This window comes from Pelophylax lessonae (assembly GCF_965119305.1).
Source record: "Pelophylax lessonae genome assembly, chromosome: 5".
Taxonomy (NCBI): Eukaryota; Metazoa; Chordata; class Amphibia; order Anura; family Ranidae; genus Pelophylax; species Pelophylax lessonae.
In genome coordinates, this window is record NC_138772.1 from 62,603,895 (window position 1) to 62,628,051 (window position 24,157).

The 24,157-nt window shown below is 43.7% G+C and overlaps 1 protein-coding gene across 1 annotated transcript in view; it reads left to right on the top strand.

The window, feature by feature from the left end:
- NMT2 (N-myristoyltransferase 2) overlaps positions 1-24,157 on the top strand; it is a 138,280-nt gene that overhangs the window by 38,042 nt on the left and 76,081 nt on the right. Inside the window, exon 2 of the mRNA XM_082258733.1 lies at positions 5,509-5,644. Coding sequence (XP_082114859.1) covers positions 5,509-5,644 — 136 coding nt within the window. The remainder of the gene's footprint in view (positions 1-5,508; positions 5,645-24,157) is intronic.

Below are 24,157 nucleotides of genomic sequence, written 5' to 3' on the forward strand. Positions count from 1 at the left end.
AGGGATTGGTCATATATCGGGAAGTGTGAAAGGGATTGGTCATATATCGGGAAGTGTGAAAGTGATTGAAGATATGTCAAGCAGAAAGAGGTACGCGGCACAGGTTTCACAAAGTAAACTTGTCCACCAAACATGTAGGGTGGTCTGTGTATTCTGGTTGCAGTGCATCAGAGATTGGGATCAATTCAGGGCCCATCATGACTTGAGCACAGATGTAGGATTTGCTGGAATGCAATAGTCTCTTATCGACTTCACATTCTGCTATGGACCCAGTGTCAGTCAGGTGCTTCTGTGTTAGAAAGTACAGAATTTTTTTTATTTTTACCCACGCCTACTGCTGAATAAAGTAGTGGAGGAGCAAAAGAGCTGTAATTGTATACCACAGGGAATAGATGTTGGGTAATGCAAACTGTTGGCTTGCCGTGTATGGGCAAAGAACAGGTTAGCTTTGTAGCACCCAAAGAAATGAGATGATGGATGTTCTATGTATGTGATATGGGCGATGATCTGTGGGATCCTGACACCATCTAGGAGAAAGTGATCAGAGAGGTTAGTAGTCTTTTGCCGTTTGTTTTTCGGTCTCTCTCTGAGATAAGTGGGAAGTAACGAACGAGGACACAACGCTCAGAGAAGCAGAACTTTCATGTTTATGGAAGAGCCAGTCCAGACACATTAACTTCTTGCCGACCACCTGCTGTAGTTTTACTGCGGCATGCCGGCTCTTTCCCGCGAAACGATGTACCTGTACGACGCTTCGCAGGACCGCCAGTGGGGACACGCGTGTGGTGATTGGCCACAGGGGGGAGCCAATCAGCGGGACAGAACCGTCGGTCTGCCGTTGAAAACACGGCAGACCGCTGTTCTGTCAGTAATGAACACAGGGATCCTGTGTTCCTCCTATTTAGGAACACAGATCTCTGTGTTCATTCAGCAAGCCCATTCCCCATACAGTTAGAAAGCACCCCCTAGGGACACATTTAACCCTTTGATCGCCCCTGGTGTTAACCCCTGCCCTGCCAGTGTCAGTACAGTAACAGCGAATATTTTTTAAGCATGGATTACTGTAGTAATGTCACTGGTCCCCCCAAAATTGTCAAAAATGTCAGTTAGGGGTCCGATCTGTCTGCCGCAATGTTGAAGTCCCGCTAAAAATCTCTGATTGCTGCCATTACTAGTAAAATAAAAATGACATAAATCTTCCCCCTAGTTTGTATTTGCGATTAACTTGTGTGCAAACCAATCAATATACACTTATTAGGATTGTTTTTTTGTTTTTTTTTTAACAATTTGTAGCAGAATACATATTGGCCTAAAATGAAAAAAATTGGATTTTTAATTTTTTTTTTTTATTATTGGTAATTTTATATAGCAGAAAGTAAAAAATATTGTTTTTTTTTTTTCCCCCAGAATTGTCGCCCTTTTTTTTAACGCAAAAAAAAAAAAAATTTGCAGAGGTCATCAAATACCACCAAAAGAAAGCTCTATTTGTGGGGAAAAAAAGGACATACAATTTTTTTTTTGGGTATAGCGTGGCATGACCGTGCAATTGTAAGTTAAAATAACGCAGTGCCGTATCGCAAAAATGGCCTGGTCATTATGGGGGTAAAAAGTTCCGGTCCAGAAGTGGTTAACAAGGAAAGTCCAGTCACAACTTCCTATCGTGCTGCTCGTTTCTGTCTATGGCTTCACTTAAATCACAGAAGCCTTCCCACTGACGCCTTTTAAAAGCCGATAAGAGTTTTTCAGGCTAAGTGTGCTTTAAATATATTTAAAAGAAATATATTAGTATGACCTCTGCATTCATTTATTAAGGATATTTGCATTGAATTCGAAGATCTGTGACCTTTTCTATCTCTGACAGCCTGCAGCCTGCGACATTTATATGGTCACTGAACTCCGCTGTGAAATCTAATATTCTCCTCGTTTACAGCGGGAGTTACATTATCCCATATATAATGAAATTGCTGGTAATTGGAGTCTCTTGCAGATTAGCCATTTGACTCGGGTCTTCCAGTGATGAGCAATTCCTTGTTTTTTTTGTTCTCTGCACAATGCCTGTTTTTTGGGAGCACCAAAGATCTGATGCAGCAATGTACAGAAGTTCATTTTACACCTGTTTGTATCACATTTTTTTGGAATTCAGAATTTTTCTGTTATTTTCGACAGGGAAAAATAGTGTACTTGGGTTCCATACAAATAATTTTACCTCTATTTAATGTGGTTGTAAACCTCAGACATGAAATATGAACAAAGCATATCCCTTTATAGTGTGTACTTGTCTCAATCGAGAGCGCTAAGTGTAATTTCTGCCTGCTGCTTCCTTCCTCTGCTATCAGCATGAGTCACTTCTGACAAGTTTTTTCCTGACACCAAGCGATAAAAGGTGACAGGGGAGGGACCTCCTGCTGATTGACAGCCTCAGCTCTGTTCCTGTGTGCTGTGCAGAGGGGTTGTGTGTGTTCCCTCCAATCAGCTCTCAGAGCTCTCTTCGGTTCTTTGCCCCCTTTCTTTTTTCGAAACTCTGACCAGCTTAAAAAAATCAGCGGATGTAGAGCACTGCAGATAAACAGGTACAACTTATCTAGGAGGTTTTTTTTCCATATCTGTGTATCATCTGAGGATCGTCCTTTCACTGGATATATGGAAGGGTTTACAACTGCATTAAGGGACAGGCTCAAGTTACAATAAAAAGTCTCTAACCGAAAAACTTTTCCATGCTGAGCCACCCCCCCCCCCCCCGCTCAACACCCACATGGCCATTTATCTCTTTCACTTCATGGTGGACTTCTGCTATGTTTCCTCTAAGCTTGAATGGGGTCTTATTCCAATGGTAAGGATGTGTCTCCTTCCCTTGCTCTCTTCCAGTACTGCAGCTTCCATTAGACCAGTGTTTCTCAACCTTTTTTCAATCAAGACACCCTTTAAAATGATAGACAATCTCAAGGCACCCTATACTAAATTGTAAAAAAAACTATTCTAATAGCTTTACATAATGCAACAACATCCACATGTAGGACACCCAATGTTAGAGGGGATTTATTCTACCAAAGCAAATACACTTTTGCACACTGGTACTGACTAGTATTCCAATGTTTCTCTTCTTCCTCAATTTCTCTCCATCAGTCAGCTAATGTCACCCCAGTGCTGAGGGAGAGAGGCACAGGAGGGTCAAACAAGGCTGCTGTGGAGGCAACAGATACCCTCCTTATTAACTGATTATGTCATTGGTTGTTAGGATGCCAGTGTCTAGAAAGTCATAATGGTGCAAAATGAAAACCCGTGGCTTTGTGTAACTAAAATACAGGCTTAATCCACCTGCTGGCTGTATACAGGTTTTGATCCATTTTAAGGCATTTTGCCAAGGCACCCCTGAAGAAACCTCAAGGCACCCCAGGGTGCCTGGGCACCCTAGTTGAAAGACTGCATTAGACACTCACTGCAATGTTGGATGGTTACGCCCCCTGCAGTGCGCTGTATGTAGCTCCTTCCATAGGGCCTGGAGGATGGAACTGCCTGAAATGTGCCAGGAAAACATTTCACCTCTGGTCAGTTCACCTTCACCAAAAGACTAGCCAAGCAGTTAAGGGGATGCCTCTAGCTTTGACTCAGGTCCCTCTGACACTGGAGCACTTTTCGAGGTTGACAAAAGGGCATTAAAATTATTTACAATTACATCCTATGTAACTGTACACACTGCAGTTGCGCTGCGATTTGAGAACTCCTCATGCTACATCTTTCTTGCAGTTTTCAAAAATGCACCTTCCATTGTTAGTCCGTGGGAACGCATCAAAAGCTCATCAAATATGCATCAGTGGAAGTGCCCTTAAAGGAGAAGTACAGCCAAAGCTGGTTTGGCTGTACTTCTCCTGTGGATGACAGCTCATTCTGCACTCCTGTGACCCGTTTTCAGCAGACAGTGGGTTGAAGCCTGCTGTCGCCTGATGTCGCAGTGCCAGTCAGTTCAAGATTGTGACAATATGGTCAGGATTTGCCCACAACCCTGGTCAGGCACCCGACTCAGCCTCTCGGACAGCTGAGCCAGCTGCTCCCTCCCTCTCCACAGCCCAGCGCTCCATTGAGTGTGTGGGGGGGGGGGGGGGGGAGCAGACAGCGGTGACTGACGTTCACCTGCTCTCTTTCTCTTTTTAGCTCTGAGAACCAAGCAATCGGTGGTGTTTGATCGCTCGGTCTTAGAGCTGGCGGGGGACAGATGCACCATCGGACCGATGCTGCATGCAGCTAGGTAAGTATATATCTTTGGAAAAATGCTGAACTACCCTTTTTTTAAGGCTCCATGAACACTTGTATGACCCTGGAGTGCAGCTTTAGATGGGTGCGACTTGGATGTGATTTGTCCCTCTGTAAAGTCAAACCCACTGTTGCATGCAAAACATTCAGTTATGACTTTCATGCAACTTTTGAGGGTTAACATTGAAGTCTTTGACGCCCTCAAGTTTCATGAAAGTCGGACCACAGTAGTGCATGAACTACTTTGAAGTCGCACATATATAAATGGTTATCGTTGTAAAAACATGGGGTACAAATTGTCACTCCATTATGATGTCCAAAGTCACATGACAAGTTGCAGAAGTGTGAATGGGGTGTAAGCTGCGCAAAGGCACATCAGTGTGAAAGGGCCCTCGAGTTAGATGATGACAACATTGTTCTAGGCGTAGGCCGTTTTACGTACTTCCCAAAGCCTGGCCAAAAATCTCCCAGAGATGGTATTCATCATGTCCTGCCTTGTTGCTAGGATGTTGCTAAGAAACTGCCAGCTATTACTGCTCACCCCCACCATCTCAGGAGTGAAGTTTAAACCTCCACATATGTGTGATCCACTATCTCTCCTCTGTCGCAGCATCGAACGTGTATGGAAGGGGGGTTGAATAAGATGTGAATGTGTTAGCAACATGGTAGGATAAGAGGATGCCATCTCTTGAGTTTTTTTGGCCAGGCTTCAGGAGGCACGTCATTTGGCCTGCACCAATAGCAAGGGCATCGTTGACTTTGGCTAAAGATGCACAGATTTTTTTTTTATCTACAGGCTCTTCTTACCTGCATATTGTTTGCAGATCATTATTGGCTCCAATGTTGTTGCTTTTTCTTTCAATTTAAATTTCAGCAACTCCAGGCTCCTGAGCAAAAGCCATGGCGGTCCAATGGGTGGTGTCACGGAAATTGAGCCAATTGATGGCTCTGCTTGAACCTCAGACCCACACGTCTTCCTATGGCTGTGCTTGGGAGCCTAGAGCTGAAAATGTATAAGATTATGGCATTCTTTCTTCACTCTTTAGATTTTTGGTGGTGTAAAAGATTTATTTTCATACCAAGGCTTTGGTCTATATTGAAACCGCTTCCTGTTCTTAATTAATCCGGCACTCTTTGAAATTTAACCATAAAGGGTGGGCTATGCGTTTCGATAAACACACGGTCCCATTACAGTCTCAGCTTTTTTTTGTTTTTCGTTTATATCGGCGTTGCTTTCTGATCTTTGTTTTCCCTTTACAGGAGCCCAGCGGGGGATCTTGGAGCTAAAAAGAAAAAGAAGAAACAGAAGAGGAAAAAGGAAAAGCCGAATTCTGGGGGGGCCAAGTCCGACTCTGCGTCTGATTCTCAAGAAATCAGATCACAGCAGCCTGCAAAAGTCAGTGTCCTCTCTAAGTTTTTATCTTTAATGGGAAATGCTACATCATATCAGTTGTCCAAAAGTGTCAAAATGTATATGTTGTTTTACAGATCTATTTATATAGATAGATACAGTTGATACATAGGTAGACGGATATAGTGGATAGTTAATGCTAGGTAAATGGATACATTGGATAGACAGATACAGTAAGTTAGATAGAGTAGCCACTTGCTGCCATATCACGTACCTGGTACGTCATTTGACTTCATGTGGCTTTGCATTCGCAGGCATCACCCAGGTCCTGTTTTTTTAGAGCCGACGGTCGGCTCTCCTGTAATGGCAACCGAAGTGGCTAACTAGTCCCCTTCCCGCCGCCTTCCATGGTTCTCTCGGGCTCTTCCGTCCCACCGGGACACCCAAGCTACCAGCCGGCACTTCTGCTGGCTGGCCGGAGACCCAAATAAAGCCGAATTTAGCTTTGATCGGGTCTCCGCTATGGCAACCCAGAAGCCATGACACAACATCACTTCCGGTTTACATGGCTGTCATCAGCAGCATTTTTTGAAAATCAAAAGTATTCAAAAACACTGATGTTGGTCTTTTAAATGTTTTCAAGTGCAAAGGAGGGATTTTGAGGTCTGATTGACCCCAGATCCCTCCATAAAGGGTACCTGTCACATTCCTATTGCTGTCACATGGATGTTTACATTCCTTGTGACAGCAATAAGTGCCGGTTCACATTATTGCGGCTGCAGAGATCGCATGTAATTCGGAGCGCACTGCTCCTTCATTACATGCGATCTCATGTGCAGATGCAAATTCAGCCATACACTTTGTATGGCTGAATTCGCACTGTATCCGCACCAAACACGCACATCCCCTGCGTATCGCATATGGCAGTGTGAACTGCCAGATGTGCGGATGCGATGCGGGAACAGGCTACGAATTCGCAGCCTTCCCGCATTGCACAAGTGTGAACCAAACCTAAAAGTGATATAAAAAATTAAAGCAACAATGTCAAAATAAAAAAAAATTAATAAAAAAAAAATGTAAACTGCCCCCGTGCTAGGGCGCAAAGGCAAACGCAATCGTCAGTCCCGCATACACGCAAATAGCGACCATCCCACACATGTGAGGTATTGCAGCGACTGTCAGATCATGGGTAGTAATTCTAGCATTAGACCTCCTCTGTAGATATAAAGTGGTAATCTGTAAAGGCTTTTAAACCATCGACTGTGGATTATAAAAAGTACGTCTCTTGTCCACGATGCCACAGGCATGCGCAATTTTAAATCATGACAGATTTGGTATCTATTTACTCGCCTTGACATCTTTTATATTTTACAAAAAAATTGGGTTATATATTTGTTTTTTGCATTTAGATTTAAGAAAGTGTATTTCTCTTTCACTCGTTGACGGACACAGCGTTCCATATTCAGAACCATAGGGTTATACCGCCCCCTACAGGAAGAGGACACTAGGCAGAAAAAATACTTGGCTACGCCTTTAGGCAGTCCTAGCTGGTATACATCCCCCTCTCTGCTATAGGCATTGGGTTTTTTTTTCTGCCTAGTCTGGAGTAAGGACCTAGCTCCCTGCTGGGATCTTTGGCTCTGATAATTTTTTCCTTTTTAAATGCAATTTTTTTTTTTTCTCTCCTGGTTTTTTTCCTCTTGAGATCTACAATCTTTGGGGGTGTATTGTTCAGGTTGGGCTCTAGTTGTTTTTTTGTTGAGCTCCTGTTACCTGGTTGGCTACTTGTGTTTTAGCCTTGGGATTTTTTCTTTCCCACCCCCTCATGTTTTGGCACTGCTTGGGGACATCCCTATGGTTATGAATATGGAGCACTGTGCCTGTCAATGAACGAAAGAGAAAATGGATTTTACGGTAAGTACACAAATCTTATTTTTCACAAAAAAAAAAATTGCTGTGCAGATAACATGTGACATAAAAAATTGAAATGACCGCCATTTTGTTCAATCGATTTTATTAGAATTTTCATACATAAGCACGAAGAATGTAAAAAAAAAAAAGAACAGAAATGATACGTAAATGAACGTTGTTACATTTTGTGAAACAGGATACAAATCAGAGACTTATCGGTCAAGTACAGTAAGATATCCTATGTCAGTATAGAACTTATACTCTGAAAAACATGCTATCATTAATCTTATGATAGGATGTGTGGACCTTACGCCCCGAAACCCCAACTGGACACATGCTGTGTCTTAGGGCATAGGGCAGCACACCTAGTTTCAGTTTCATTTTGAACCGGTGTTTATGCAACATAAATCAAAATGGATAATAACACAACTGAAAACAAAAGGGAAACCTATGTTCATGTTAAAAATCTACTATAAAGTATACCTAGAGATCAGAAAAAAACAACATGTCCATTATCGCAAGGTAATAATGCGATACAGGTCTCTGAGGCATGGAGGGAACAGGTAAGATAACTGAATTTTCTTTTCTTGTTTTCTTTACAATGGGCCAGTAGACAACAAAATATAGTTGAAGAATGTGACATACATAATATGTTTAGTGGTGGTACAGCCAATATACCCATACTAGTCTGCAGAATGTAGTCGAATGAGGACTAATAAGAAGAGCAAAAAAAAAAAAAAGACCGCCATTTTATTTTCTAGGATCTCTGCTAAAAAAAAATAATATAAAATATTTGGTGGTTTTAAGTGATTTTCTAGTTTAAAATACTGATTTTTACTTGTAAACAATGAATGTCAGAAAAAGGCCGGATCCTTAAAGTGGAGTTCCACCCTATTTTTATACTTGCCTCCATCTTCTCGCTCCAGGTCACCTGAAAAAGAAATGGATAATCGCATTTTCTCTAGCGCTCATCGACAGACGTAGTCCTCGGTGATACACCACCTTCGGGTTATGTTACCTCCGCAGGAGCAGGACTAGACAGGAAATTAAAAAGCTCTGGCCACACCCTAGGGGCAGTCCCAGAGGGTATATCCTCTCTCTCTCTGCCTCAGCAAATCAGTTATTTTCTGTCTAGTTAGGAGTAAGGACCTAGATACCTTGCTGGGATCTTAGGTCCTGGCAAGAAATTTTTTTCTAAAAGAATTTTTGGACAGCTTTTTTTCTCCAGTGTTCCTGTGAGATCTTCAAGCAAGAAAGCTGAACTGGGCGACGGGCTGGATGTTGAGATCCGGTGGTCACCCCAGTTCAGCCTACGAGCGCGTGCAGGCCATAGCTCCGCGCTGAGTCGGCCGCGACAAAGTCCCATTAAAGGACTGAACCCGCGAGTTAAACGTCTCGCTGAAACGCCAAAGACCATGAGTCACGGCGTCTGTATCGGTCGACAGCCCTCCCGCCCCGGTGGAGAGGGGTACTGTCAGGAGTTGGTGCCCGCCTGGTTCCGGTATGGTGAGTAGTATGTTCCCCCTGTTTTCCCTGACGGGTTTTGTGGTGAACGCGGGCCCCTCTCTGTATGGTAAAAAAGAGTTTCTTTCTATCCTATAACATGTCACAAATCCTCCTACTTTGAGTGTGATTTTATGTGTGCAAAAGCCAGGAGGCTTGGTTTGGGAGCTAACAATCTATTGTATACATGTTTTAAAGATGTAATCTGTGGCATTCTGGGAATCTTATGGGTTAAGTATAAGCTACCTACCAGTCAGAAGCCATGGACATGTAGACTGCCTTCCAAGTCAGATCTCCAGCTAATAGCAGGCCTCCCGAACGGCCATGCGGTCCGCCAGGGCCGGTACCGCCAGACACGCCATATCCCCATGCAGAGAGAGTGTTGTGTGCCTGCAGCACACCGCTAGTCAGCACAGGCCGCCGCCATTTTTTTTGCTGGATCGCACGAGCCGCCATTTTGGCGTAGCCTCGTGTCTCCAGCATGGGGGCGGCCATGTTTTAGGTGATTCTACACCTCGTGGAGCTTGGGGGAGGCGCCGGAAGGCGTACAGAGGGGCGGAGCCGCCTCCTTTCTTCCTGGGCAGCCAGCCAAAAGACTTCCTGTTTGTCTAAGACAGCGCTGTAAGCTGTTGCAGTTCAACTCCGAACATCAAGTGGTGAGCCTGGGGGTCTATCTCTCTCTCTCTCGATCGATAGGGATCCCTAGCAGGTAACACTAAGGGGTTTTTTGTGGCGCTGAGGGTCAAAAAAAAAAAAAAAAAGTTTTTCTTTACTTTGAATTATATCATCCAGGAAGTAACTGGAGTTATTATGGACCCTGCCACACAGATTCCCCCACCTGTTTCCCTCGAGGGGGCCTCGGGACCCGCCGGTGTACAGAGTATAGAGTCATTTACAGCAATTTTGGAGTCTATGGTGGCTCGGGTGGAGGCGGCCTGTCAGGGACGGGGGTCAAGGAAGCGACCCCCGCCTACCCCTATACTATCTGATACCTCTGACTCTGATTCAGAGATGGTCACTGCAGTTGCAGGTTCCTCTGCAAGGGCTGCTATCCCAGGTAAAGCCCCCTCAGACAGTGAGGAGGACGCTTCTTCTCCTGCTATAATTCAGGAAGAAGCATTGGTGGACGCACTAGTTGTGGCAGTGCAAGAAACCTTAAAACTTGAGGCTTTACCGGCAGGGGCAACTGAAACAGAGAGGCCTTTTGGGACTAATAAGCCCATCAAGACGGCGAAGGCTTTTCCTGTACCTAAATGTTTTGGAAATCAGATTAAAGGAGAATGGGAACATTCTAAACGTACCTTTACTATTTCCAAGCGTATTGCTAGACGCTATCCGTTTGAGGAATCCATCATTAAGAAATGGACGGTACCACCAGTCGTGGATCCGCCTATTTCCAGGCTGAATAAAGCCACGGTTATTCCAGTGGAGGACACTTCGTCCTTTAAGGATCCGGTGGATCGAAAGATAGAAGCGGAGTCCCGCACTATCTTTTCTCTGATAGGGTCAGCATTTAGACCAGTAATTGTTATTGGTCTAGTTTCCCAGACACTTACAGAATGGGCGAAGATGGTACGCCAAGATCTTAGGGGAAAAGATATTCCCCAGGAGACATCTGATTTGATAGAACAGATCATACAAGGGCTACGGTTTATCTGTGACGCAGCCTTGGACACTACTCCCTTGTTAGGGCATGCATCTAAGTTAGCAGTGATCCTCAGACGTGTGCTGTGGTTAAAATGCTGGTCAGCTGACCTAGGTTCCAAAAAGACTTTGACCAATCTCCCTTTCCAGGGGAATCGTCTATTTGGAGCCAACCTAGATGAAATCATTAAGGATGCCACCGGGGGCAAGAGTACTTTTTTGCCACAGGCTGCAAAAGCTAAGGAACCTCGCAACAAGCGAGGACCTTTCTTTACCGCCCATAAAGGACGCCCGGCTGGTACTTCCGGGAAAGGCAAGACTCCTCCAGGAGGGTTCAAGAAGGGCTGGTCGGACAAGCAGAGGACCAACCCAGCCAAACCCGAAGTAAAGGAGTACACAGCCTGAAGGTGCGCCCCCACCCAATTTCAGGGTGGGGGGACGTTTTCACCGGTATTCAGGACATTAGATCGAGCATCAACCACTACTACCGGTGCGATTCTTCCCTTCCAACATTTAAGTACAGGAAGCGGTAGTTACCGTTCCCTGTATAGATCTTTTCCTTTACCTTTTCCTAAGATTAGTCCCGATACCTCACAGGAATCGGATCTGATTGACCAGATAGGCCAAGTAGCCTCTAGTCGGGTGACTTCGGTCCCTGAGGTTCAACCAGAAAAGATCACCTTGCCTGATAACTATCAGGTATCTGATAAATGTGTGGGAACAGAAAACGACCAGACTTTCTCGGATGGTCGGGGCCAGATACCTCTAGGGACGCCTGGTTCAGATCCAATCAGCGCCAGTGGTCCTAGAAATTCTAGGCTGGCCTCTTCAAGCCGGCCTGGCCGACTTGGACAGGTTAGTCGCAGACGTTCCGTGGGAACTTCGTCTCAGGGAGTGTCTGTAGTCTCAAGGACCTATTTACCTTCGTGCTTTACAGTCGCTGGTTTTAATGGCCTGGCCATTGAGACCCAAGTACTGAAGGACAGAGGTTTGTCTACTTCTGTCATTCCTGCCCTTATTAAAGCAAGGAAAGCGACTTCCAGCAAAGTCTATTATCACACATGGAAGACTTATATTGCGTGGTGCGAATCTTTAGGATTTCCTCCACGTACCTATTCGGTGTCTCGAATATTGGCCTTTTTGCAACAAGGGGTTGAGCAGAAGCTAGCCTTGAGCACCATCAAGGGTCAAGTTTCAGCATTAGCAATCTTCTTTCAGAAACCTTTAGCTACCAGATCCTTGGTGCGGAATTTCATCCAGGGAGTGCGGCACCTGGCTCCTCCAGTCCGCGCGCCCTTACCGCCCTGGGATCTTAATTTGGTTTTGTCGGTTCTACAGAAACCTCCCTTTGAAAACATCAGGGAGATTCCCTTGCTTACTTTATCCCAGAAGGTGGTCTTCTTGGTGGCTATTACTTCTGCTCGCAGGGTGTCAGAACTGGCTGCATTATCATGCCAGTCCCCATACCTAGTGATTCATAGGGATAAGGTAGTACTTCATCCTAAGCCATCTTTTCTTCCTAAGGTGGTTTCAGATTTTCATCTGAATGAAGATATTGTACTACCTTCCTTGTGTCCTCAGCCCAAGCATCATCGGGAACATGCGTTGCATTCCTTAGATGTGGTTCGGGCAATCAGAGTATACCTGAAAGCTACGGAATCATTCCGTAAGACGGATTCACTTTTTGTGATCACGGATGGCCCCAGAAAGGGTTTGCCTGCATCTGCCGCGACCATTGCCAAATGGATTAGACAAACGGTGGTACAGGCTTATTCTATTAAGGGTCAGAGTCCTCCGTTCCCTGTTAGGGCGCACTCCACTCGAGCGCTCAGTACTTCCTGGGCCTTTCGCCATCAGGCGTCAGTGGTCCAGGTATGTAAGGCGGCCACTTGGTCGTCGGTACATACCTTTACTAAATTCTATAAAATTGATGTGACGGCATCGGCGGATGCCTCATTTGGCCGCAAGGTTTTGCAGGCCGCAATTTGAGGAGACCGGTGGTCTACCTCGAGGGTTTTTTTCTGTTTGAAAATTTTTTTTGTTGAGTCTCATCATTAAGGATGAGCATTGTAAACCTCTAATTGGCACCGGTTGGGCCTTCTAGATTGGGATTTGATTTCCATTTTCCCACCCCTCAGTTGTGATACTGCTCTGGGACGTCCCGAAGGTGGTGTATCACCGAGGACTACGTCTGTCGATGAGCGCTAGAGAAAAATGGATTTTTGTAAAATCTTACCGTAAAATCCTTTTCTCTTAGCTCATCGACAGACGTAGTCCCCGCCCCTCTGTTTTGGAGTTGGGTTGGGTTAAATTCTCTAAGCACTGCTTTTTCACATAACTGATTTGCTGAGGCAGAGAGAGAGAGGATATACCCTCTGGGACTGCCCCTAGGGTGTGGCCAGAGCTTTTTAATTTCCTGTCTAGTCCTGCTCCTGCGGAGGTAACATAACCCGAAGGTGGTGTATCACCGAGGACTACGTCTGTCGATGAGCTAAGAGAAAAGGATTTTACGGTAAGATTTTACAAAAATCCATTTTTTTTTTTTTTTTTTTTTTTACTTATCTCGTAGCGAAGAAAATATACTTACCTTACTTCCTTCTTCCTCCTTCCTCGGCCGCGGCCCGTCGTCACTTCCTGGCTCTGCAATGATTCCTGGGAGCTGAACGTCATCGCTCCCAGGAATCATTGCGCCTGCACCGGCCCCGACGTCGGTTCCGGGGCGCGCGCGTCATCCCCTTCTAAACAGCTTCTGGGCATGCCCAGAAGCTGTAGAGGGATGACGCGCGCGACCCGGAAGTGACGTCAGGGCTGGCGCAGAGCATCGTGGGACCGAAGAAGGCGGAAGAGGACGCCGAAGACGATCTCGCTGGCTTCAAGCTGCCCACATCTGAGATGGCAGCGCTGGACAAGACGTTTTCAAGGTAAGTATTTGTCCTAACAGGTAAGTGCAACCCGGGACAGATCAGAGGCTAGCCATTGTGGAATGCACTAGCCCTGACTGTCCCGGGGGTATTTAAAAAAAAAAATCAAGGGTGGAACTCCGCTTTAAGTAGTTAGACAAGGTAGATAGATAAATTGGATAGATTAGATAAGGTAGATAGAGAGATGAATATAGATACAGTACTGTGCAAAAGTTAAGTCCATGCGCACTGGGCTTAAAAAACGTGGCTTCTACAGGAGTTGTGTTCTGCCTGTAGAAGCAGCTCAATGTTATCTCATGTGTTCATTCATATAAGGATGTGTACAGGCAGATTTTAAGCTCAATGTTTAGAGGCTGGAAAAAAAAACTTCTAGTTTGCGTTTTTTGAGATTTTTCTGGCATTTTTTGAGAGGAGTTTTCTGGGGGAAAAAAGGTTAAATGCTCCTAAACCCCTGCACAAAAACGCTCCTAAGTGCCAAAAATAACTATTTCTTTAAGCCCAGTGTGCAGATGTGGAAAAAAAAGCTGTAAAATGAATAATGCTTTCAGAAATAGAAGCGTTAATAGTTTTATTTTTATCAATTAAAATGGAAAGTAAATGAATAGAAGCGAAATCCAAATCAATATTTGGTGTGACCCCTCTTTGCTTTCAAAACAGCCTCACACTTGCACACAGGTAGACTTAAGCCTTGTACACACGCAACGATTGTTGGCCGACCGATCGGCCGTCTTTTGTCCAGTGTTGTTATGTTGGTTGAAATGTGCTCTAGACTGCACACAAATTTTCTCGGCCAACAACAACCAACTTCAGAAGTGATGTCATGTGCTGGTTAACTTTCCGTGTGTTTTTTCTTCTCTGAGCATGCCCAGTCTTGCTCATCTGATGTTTGTCTGCCGAAATCTGTACTGAATGACGAAAAATCGGCCGTTGTGGTGACGGCCAACAAAAATTTTATAGCATGCACACCAGATTTTGTTTGGCCGAAAAGTTGCAGTCGGTTGTCGGAATCATCATACTAACAAGCCGACAATCGGCCGATCGGCCATTGGCCGAAAATTCACGGCCAACAATCGTTGAGTGTGTATGAGGCATAACACACAGTTTTTGAAGGAATTCGGCAGGTAGGTTGTTCCAAACATCTTGTAGAACTAACCACAGATCTTCTGCGGATGTAGGCTACCTCAAATCCCTCCATCTCTTCATGTAATCCCAGGCAGACTCCATGATGTTAAGATCAAGGCTGTGTGGGCGGTCATTGCCCTGCTGCAGAATACATTTTGGGCCAAATGCTTCTGTGATGGTATGGCATGATGGATAAGTATCTGCCTGAATTCGTCAGCATTGAGGACTCCATTAATCCTGACCAAATCTCCAACTCCAATTGCAAAAATGCAGCCCCAAACTTGTGGGGAACCTCCAGCCTGCTTCACAGTTGCCTGCAGACATTCGTTATTGTAGCGCTCTCCAATCCTTTGCAAACAAACTGGTTTCTGATTCAGCCAAATATTTCACAGTCTGACTTATCTGTCAAAAGCACACGCTGCCATTTTTCTGCACCCCAGTTCCTATGTTTTCCTACATATTTGAGTGGCTTAGCCTTGTTTCCACGTCGGAGGTATGTTTTTTTTGGCTTCATTTGTCTATGAAGAACAATTCTGGCCAGACTTCTCCAAACAGATGGGTGTACCTAGGTCCTACAAGTTTCCTGCCAGTTCTGTGCTGCTGGACATCTTCCATTGTTGAAGGGAAGTAAGCATGCTATGTCTTTGCTGCATTAAGTTCACCGGTCCTCAACTTTGCTCATTTCTTTGTGCTTCCTCAAAAGAGCCTGAACAGCACATCTTGAAGCCCCAGTCTGCTTTGAAATCTTTGCCTGGGAGAGACCTTACTGATGCATTATAGATACCTTATGGCAGGGCTTGACAAATTTTCCTGAAATCTAGGAGCCAGCTAAAAAAGTTAGGAGCCAGTTTTTTTTTTTAAACTTAACAACCAAGCTTTATTTACACATAAATACGACTAGAACCCCACTCTCCTCTATAGCACAATTGGATGAAAACAGACTGTCTCTTTCCATCCGATGCCATCTGATCCGATCCACGGGATGGATAGAAAATAGAACCACCATCCGTCTGCTTTTGGTGGACAGGATCAGATGGCAGCAGATTACTGATTCATAGAGGAGAATCAAGGGTCCGATCAGGTCTGCCTGAAAAACTGACAGGCGGACCTGATCAGACAGCCCGTGTGAAAGGGGCCTTCGGCTGTGGCATGGCGATGAAAAAAAAAAAAGTGTATATATATATTTTTTATATATATATATATATATATTTTTTTTTTTTAATAATTGGAAAAAAAATAATTTTTATTTTTTTTAATAATTAAAAAAAATAGAAAAAAATATTAATTTTTTTTTTTTTTTACATTTAAAAATTAAATAAATAATAATAACCACACTCCCTGTCAAAGGTAACTAACTGGACAGGGAGATGGTAATGAATTGAGAACAAAAAGGCAGTGGAAACAGTCATTACAACAGTCATTACTCCCGGCCTCCACAAGAGGGCGCCAGTTCCCCATTGGAAGCCTGTCATCTCAAGTAGGCCGAAAAGCCGGGGCCTCAATTTTCGGACGGCCCGGAAGTCCGTGCACTCTGTGCGCGGAAGTCCGGGCAAAAATGACAGGACACCTTCTGCATGGCACCCCCAGGCGCCAGGTCGCTAATTCTAGTCGCAAATGCGACCTGGCGCCCGGGGATTGTCGAGCCCTGCCTTATGGCCCCATTGCTCTGTGCTTCGTTTTTACCATGGTGTATAACCTGTGACCTGAAACTGTCTTCCAAAACGTCACCTTAGTAGCAGAGTTTGGCTGTTCCTCATCCAGTTTTAAGCCTCCTACACAACTGTTTCTGTTTCAGTTATTGGCTGCGTTTCAATCTACATATGAAATTGATGAGAATTTGCACCTTCTTGGTAGAATTGGTTATTCATACACCTGACTCAAATCCTTCAAAATCCCTACTTTGTGCAAGTGTAAGAATTGATGCTGGTTTGAAGTCAGTGTAGTCACATCAAATAATTGATTTGTTTGCGATTTAATTTTTTTTTTTTTTTTTTCCCTTCTGTTCGCTCACTTTCCATTTTGTAAATTGATAAAAATAATTTAAATATATTTTTTGAAAGTATTCTTACTTTACAGCATTTTTTACACCTGCCTAAAACACTTGCACAGTACTTTATGTCAACCAAAATATCTCGTATATAAATTAAATATCTGATCTATCATTAAAATTCACACTTGGTAACAGACCTCCTGCCCCACATTGTCCGATTGGAAAAGAGAGGTTAATTTGGTTATGGAAGCAGAGAGGAGGGTATTGACCTCACGAGGGGCTACAGACCCGCTTCAAGGACACATGGACCAGGTGGATGTTTTATTCGGAAGAGATATCTGATCCATAGGACACTTTGGCTGGACCCCTAGGGGAGGTGTGCGAGGCTTTCCTCGCAGGGGGCCCCCCCTTTTAGCCAGGTGGTATTTATATAATGTCCATGTACATTCCAGGTCACCCCCTTCTTCTCTTTCTTTCTTCTTTTTTCCTATCTTTCTATCCCTTTTGGCAGCTGAACTTGGAGCCGTGTCTCCCTTTTCCTCCTACCCCTTGGTCTCTATTCTCAGGCTTCCTATATTATTATGTGATTTGGTTGGCACTGCAGACGCATAATTTCAACAGGTACTGGTCACAATTGCACTAGGCTGCTCTGGGGGAGCTTCTCCGGGGCTTGAGCTAGGTTGCTGGGGCAGGACTTCTATGAGGTTTACCCTCCGTTTGGCCATTAGGCACAATCCTCATATCGCTGGTACTGTCTGCGTTAACCGCGACTTTGTTTTTTTTCTCTTTCTGTTATGCCCTGCCATATCAGATGTATTTCATGTGTTACAGCCTTGTTTGTTACTCTGTTCTTTTACAGTGGTGATCGAAAGTTTGGGCACCTCCAAAAAATCTCCAAAAGGCATCAAATTAAAGATTAGACATTCTTATAATATGTCAACAAAAGTTAGATTTTATTTCCATCATTGACACTTTCAAAATTACAGAAAACAAAAAAATGGTGTCTGCAAAAGTTTGGGCACCCTGCAGAATTTACAGCATGCACTGCCCCCTTTGCAAGGCTGAGACCTGCCAGTGTCATGGATTGTTCTCAATCATCGTCTGGGAAGACCAGGTGATGTCAATCTCAAAGGTTTTAAAATGCCCAGACTCATCTGACCTTGCCCCAACAATCAGCACCATGGGATCTTCTAAGCAGTTGTCTAGAAAACTGAAACTGAAAATAGTTGACGCTCACAAAGCTGGAGAAGGCTATAAGAAGATAGCAAAGCGTTTTTAGATGTCAATATCCTCTGTTCGGAATGTAATTAAGAAATGGCAGTCATTAGGAACAGTGGAAGTTAAAGCAAGATCTGGAAGACCAAGAAAAATATCAGACAGAACAGCTCGCAGGATTGTGAGAAAAACAATTCAAAACCCACGTTTGACTGCACGATGCCTCCAGACAGACAGACACTGGAGTTGTGGTACACTATTCCACTAGAAAGAGATACTTGTACAAATATGGTCTTTATGGAAGAGTCATCAGAAGAAAACCTCTTCTACGTCCTCACCACAAAAATCAGCGTTTAAACTTTGCAAATGAACATATAGACAAGGCTGATGCATTTTGGAAACAAGTTCTGTGGACCGATGAGGTTAAAATGTAACTTTTTGGCCGGAATGAGCAAAGGTACGTTTGGAGAAGAAGGGGCACAGAATTTAATGAAAAGAACCTCTGTCCAACTGTTAAGCATGGGGGTGGATCAATCATGCTTTGGGGTTGTATTGCAGCCAGTGGCACAGGGAATTCAATAAAATTTCAGCAAATTTTGGATGGTAACTTGACGCCATCTGTGAAAAAGCTGAAGTTAAAGAGAGGATGGCTTCTACAAATGGATAATGATCCTAAACACACCTCGAAATCCATGGGGGATTACATCAAGAGGCGTAAACTGAAGGTTTTGCCATGGCCTTCACAATCTCCTGACCTCAACATAATTGAAAATCTATGGATAGACCTTAAAAGAGTAGTGCGTGACAGACAGCCCAGAAATCTCAAAGAACTGGAAGACTTTTGTAAGGAAGAATGGGCAAACATGCCTCAAGAATTGAAAGACTCTTGGCTGGCTACAAAAAGCGTTTACAAGCTGTGATACTTACCAAATGGGGCAGTACAAGATATTAACTCTGCAGGGTGCCCAAACTTTTGCAGACACCATTTTTTTGCTTTCTGTAATTTTGAAAGTGTAAATGATGGAGATAAAATCTAACTTTTGTTGACATATTATAAGAATGTCTAATCTGTAATTTGATGCCTTTTGGAGATTTTTCCATCTTTTCTTGGCTTCTTTATGCACACAAATACAAATTTTTACCCGGGGTGCCCAAACTTTTGATCACCACTGTATATTCGTTGTTCTTTGCGAACTTGAAAATAAAGATTATTTAAAAAAAAAAATTCACACTTGGTAGGACAGCAATCAGCATTGCCAAATTACATTATTAAAATAGTACCTCTTTATTGCCATAAATAACCTGTTTAACCCCTTTATGTATGTAACACACATATTTAACATATGTAACACACGAGGCATCCAGGAAGTAGACCTTTTCACTGCCTATATGGGTTTCCTGTGTTTGAGCTGGAAGTGCACTCCATTGCGTGCTCCCAGCACTGAGACCGAGCTGGGGGTGATAGTTCTGGGTCTCATACTAACGATCGGGAATCAGCAGAACTGGCTCTCAATCACATAATTGCTGTGATTGGCTATTACAGTGATCATTCACTCTCTAACGTATCTTTGTTGCTTCTCCTCTGTGAAGAGTAAAGATACACAAAATCTTTTCCGCCTCATTGGAGGAGAAGTTTGTACCAAAAAAATAATAATCTAAAGATTAACTAGATCAAGGCTTGATCAAGCTTAGTGAGTGTTGGTGTCAGTCAGTAGCAGTATGTCAGTTAGTCGCATTGTAAGTGTCAGTTGTTAGGGTCAGTGTTTTAGGTAAGAAAAAAATGTTTTAAATTTAGAGTCAGTGTGTTTAAAGCGGAGTTCCAGCCATTTCACTCACCTGTCCAACGGTCCAGCGATGCGGCCGCCCGAAGCCTCGATCCTCTCCCTCGGCGCCGGCATCACTGCTGTGGGCACCCGGCTGTGACAGTTTGCGGCTTCACAGCCGGGTAGCCACTGTGCATGCGAGAGTCTTGATTGGCCGGCAATCTTCTGGGACCTCTGACATGTCCCAGAAGATTGCAGGGAGGGAGGGTTAGAGGAGAACTTCCGTTCAGGGCGCCGCGGCGCTCCGAGCGGAAGTGGGAGCGGGTACCTGTCAAAACTAGGTACCCGCTCCCCCCCCCAAAAAAAATGACATGCCAAATGTGGCATGTCAGGGGGTTAGAATACCTAAAGCGGAAGTTCCATTTTTGGGTGGAACTCCGCTTTAAGGTGGGGGGTGCAAAAAAAAAAAAACGAATTGTGCTAATACGAGTACAAAGATTTTTGAGAGGAATGAAGAGAGTGATTAGGTTGGTATTTTGAGACTAAGCTAGTGATATAGCTAGGGGCTAAGCTGTGGATGGCTTTGTAAGATGTTGTTAGTATTTTGAATTCAATTTGTTGGGTGAGCGGAAGCCAGTGGAGGGCTTGACAGAGAGGAGCAGCAGACATTGAGCGATTGGTGGGGAGGAGGAGTCTGGTGGCAGCATTCATGATGGATTGAAGGGGGGATAGCCTGTGTAGAGGTAAGCCAACGAGAAGGGAATTGCAGTAGTCGACGCGCGAGATGACCAGGGAGTGAACTAAGAGCTTTGTTGAGTCTTTGGTTAGAAAGGGGCGTATTTTGGAGATGTTGCGGAGGCTGAGGCGGCAAGATTTGGACAGCGATTGGATGTGGGGTTTGAAGGAGAGTTCAGAGTCCAGGACAACACCTAAGACCTTGGCACGCAGGGATGGGCTGATAGTAATGCCATCGATATTGACGAAAAAATCAGGGGAAGAGGCACGCGGTGGAGGAAAAATTATAAGCTCGGTTTTGGATGTATTGAGTTTGAGGAAGTGCTGTGACATCCAGACCGATATATCTGATAGTAAATTAGTGATATGTGAGGAGACTGAGGGAGAGAGCTGAGGGGTGGATAGATAGATAGGTTTGGGTATCGTCAGCATAGAGATGGTATTGGAAGCCGTGGGAGGCTATCAACTGACCCAGAGAGGAGGTGTAGATTGAAAATAGGAGGGGTCCAAGAACAGAGCCTTGGGGGACCCCAACAGAGAAGGGAAGAGGAGAGGAGGAAGTAGAATTGTACATAACGCTAAAGGTGTGGTTGGATAAGTAGGAAGATAACCAGTGAAGAGTACAGTCACGGAGACCAAAGGCGTGGAGTTTTTTGAGGAGGAGGGGATGGTCCAGAAGTAGGAGTACAGAATAGTGTCCATTGCTTTTGGCCGTTAGTAGATCGTTTGTGAGTTTTAGGAGAGCAGTTTCAGTGGAGTGTTGAGGCCGAAATCCAGACTGAAGGGGATCAAGGAGGCTATTCTCGGCAAGGTGGTCGCACAGTCGGTTGTAGACTAGACGTTCGAGGAGTTTGGATGAAAAGGGGAGCAAGGAAATAGGACGTAGGTTGTTCAGATCGGTTTGGTCCAGTGAGGGCTTTTTAAGTATGGGGCTGACTAGTGCATGTTTTAGAGAGTTATGGAAGATGCCAGAAGAGAGGGAGAGATTGAAGATGTGGGTTAGAGAGCGTAGAATAGGGCCAGAGGGTGAACGTAGCATTTGCGAGGGAACAGGACCCAAAGGGCAGGTGGTTAGGTGGACGTTGGCAAGTAGTTTAGCAACCTCATCTATAGTGGCGGGGTTGAATGAGAGAAGTAATGATCGCACCTGTGGGGATGAAGCATAAGGCATGGAAGGTATCTGAACAGCAACGGTCTCCTTACAAATTGTATCAATCTTCTGTTTGAAGTGGTAGACAATCTCCTGGGCAGTGAGTGAGTCGGTGGGAGGGGGTAGGATGTTATGCGAATTGGATGCGGGTAAAGACGCATCCAATTCACATATATATGTGAACCCAGCCTTACAGTTTTCTAATTTATAGATACGGTATAGTAGTTTTAGGAAAACAGCACATTGTTTCTCAGTGTTTAGTGGAAGTCTTGTTACTGTACACCTTTTGGCCATTTTCAGCATCCTTTCTGTTGGCGTTGCATAGGATTTACACATACATACATAGATTCTACAAACAACATTTTATCTTCTAGGCTGCTGAGATGCTATAATCCCATAAAAGTTGTTGGTCCGTCTCTGAGCAGTCCTCTGTCATGCAGAACGTGTTTTCTCCAGTGAAAACCAGAAAAGTGTTGTGTACATTTGCTTTGAATTATTTATTTTCAGTGTTGCTAGCAGCTGCTTTACACGGGGTCACCGGGGACAAGTGAAGTAAACATTGTGCTAGTAAAGAGAACCTGTTACCTGACCACTCTGTGTATGATGTATAGAAGGGCCCTGTTCATTGGTGTCTGGCTGGGCAGTAAATTGATGCCTTTGGGGGTAAGTTATTGCATGCATGGAACAATACAAGACTCTTATCTCTGTCTTAGTCCCCATTCACATCTGTGCACCGTGGGAACATGCGAGAAACGGCTCTCGTTCACCTAGCACACAAAACACGTTTCTTATGTAGGTGGGCTGAGGTGCCATTTATTCTTAGGCTGCATTCACACACGAGCGTCATGTTTTTGAGGTTTTTTTTTTTTGCCTTCAAGTGTTTGTAAGTGCATTTTTGAGTTTGTGTACAGCGTTTTTAAAGTGTTTATGAGCTTTGCAATTTTTTAATTAGCCAATGGGGAAAAATATCATAGGTTTCATCGATTTGTTTCTATGTTTTTCAGCTTTTTCATTCGCTTTTATCTGTTTATTTATTTTTTTTTTTTATATTATAATTGGTTTAATGATATAATTAAAAGGGTAGTGGTGCGCTTCAGGAATTGGCTCTAATGGATCTCTATTTGGATTGGTGGCAGTGATGTGTACAATTCTTGCTTTAAAGGTGCTCCGCGTGATAAATATAATATTTATGTTTTTAAATAATTAGGTGATGAAAGTGCAGGTGTGTTAATCAAATCAGTCAATATCAAGGTTTTCTTAAAATAAATAAATATATGAGTACGATGTGTATCAATGGATAAATAAATAAATAAATAAATATCAGAGTGCTACTTCTTTACCAGTGATATCAATAAATAAATTATATAAATCCAGTGTTGGTCTTCAATCTGATTCATAAACAGTAAAACAGATATATATTGTGCTCAAAATAAAGTGCTACATGCAATTTTCTATTAAAACGGTGCTAGAAAAGATATCTGTGAATAGTTCACTTGTAATCCTTCAAATATAAATATTTAAATGAAATAGTCCAAAAGAAAAAATTATATAGAGAACATCCAAAATAGTTTGTGTGAATACGTTCCTCGCTTATATCCGTGCTTCACTCATGCAATTAAGTGACTATGATCTCCTTCACCTTGTGTGTCACCTCTGAGTGCTCTAGCCTCTCACCTTATAGGCAAGATCAATTTGCCTTTGGTATCTATCCAAGCTCAACGATAGACTCAATTTCTCTCAATCCAGGTCCTTTCTTACTTAATGGAGCTGCTTTCTTGGATCCCTCTAAATGTTTGTCTTGATCGTTTTTTGTACTATCCTCTTTGTCCGATCTTTAGTGTGCCTCAGAGACAAAGACTATTCATGGTGCAGTATATCCAACTCATTTATTAAAATATAAAGATTTACACTTACAATTTAGGCATGATGCTTCAGCATGTAAACAAAAAACCAGCCGCCGCTGTGGAGATCGGGCTCCGTTGTAACGTCACTTCCGGCTCCTCCTACGCGTTACGTCACGAGGTCACGTGACTTCCTCAGGGAGTGGTTATAGCTGGAGTGACGTTCATTATATAGCGGCGAGACCGGATATGCACCGGCCGCCATTTTTTTGGAGTTCTATTGCATTGCTTCTTGGCGGAAGTTCTCCTTCGGCCATTTTTTGTTTTTCTGCCCGCTCATTCAATATACTGGTAAAGAAGTAGCACTCTGATATTTATTTATTTATTTATTTATCCATTGATACACATCGTACTCATATATTTATTTATTTTAAGAAAACCTTGATATTGACTGATTTGATTAACACACCTGCACTTTCATCACCTAATTATTTAAAAACATAAATATTGTATTTATCACGCGGAGCACCTTTAAAGCAAGAATTGTACACATCACTGCCACCAATCCAAATAGAGATCCATTAGAGCCAATTCCTGAAGCGCACCACTACCCTTTTAATTATATCATTTACTGCTTTAGTATCAGTCCCAGTGGCGCTGCAGCAGGGAGTCTCTGGCCACCTCAGACAGCGCAGGGATCACACACACCCCCTGAATAATTGGTTTAATGGTTAGTGTTTTAAATTAGGTTCGTTTTTTTTTT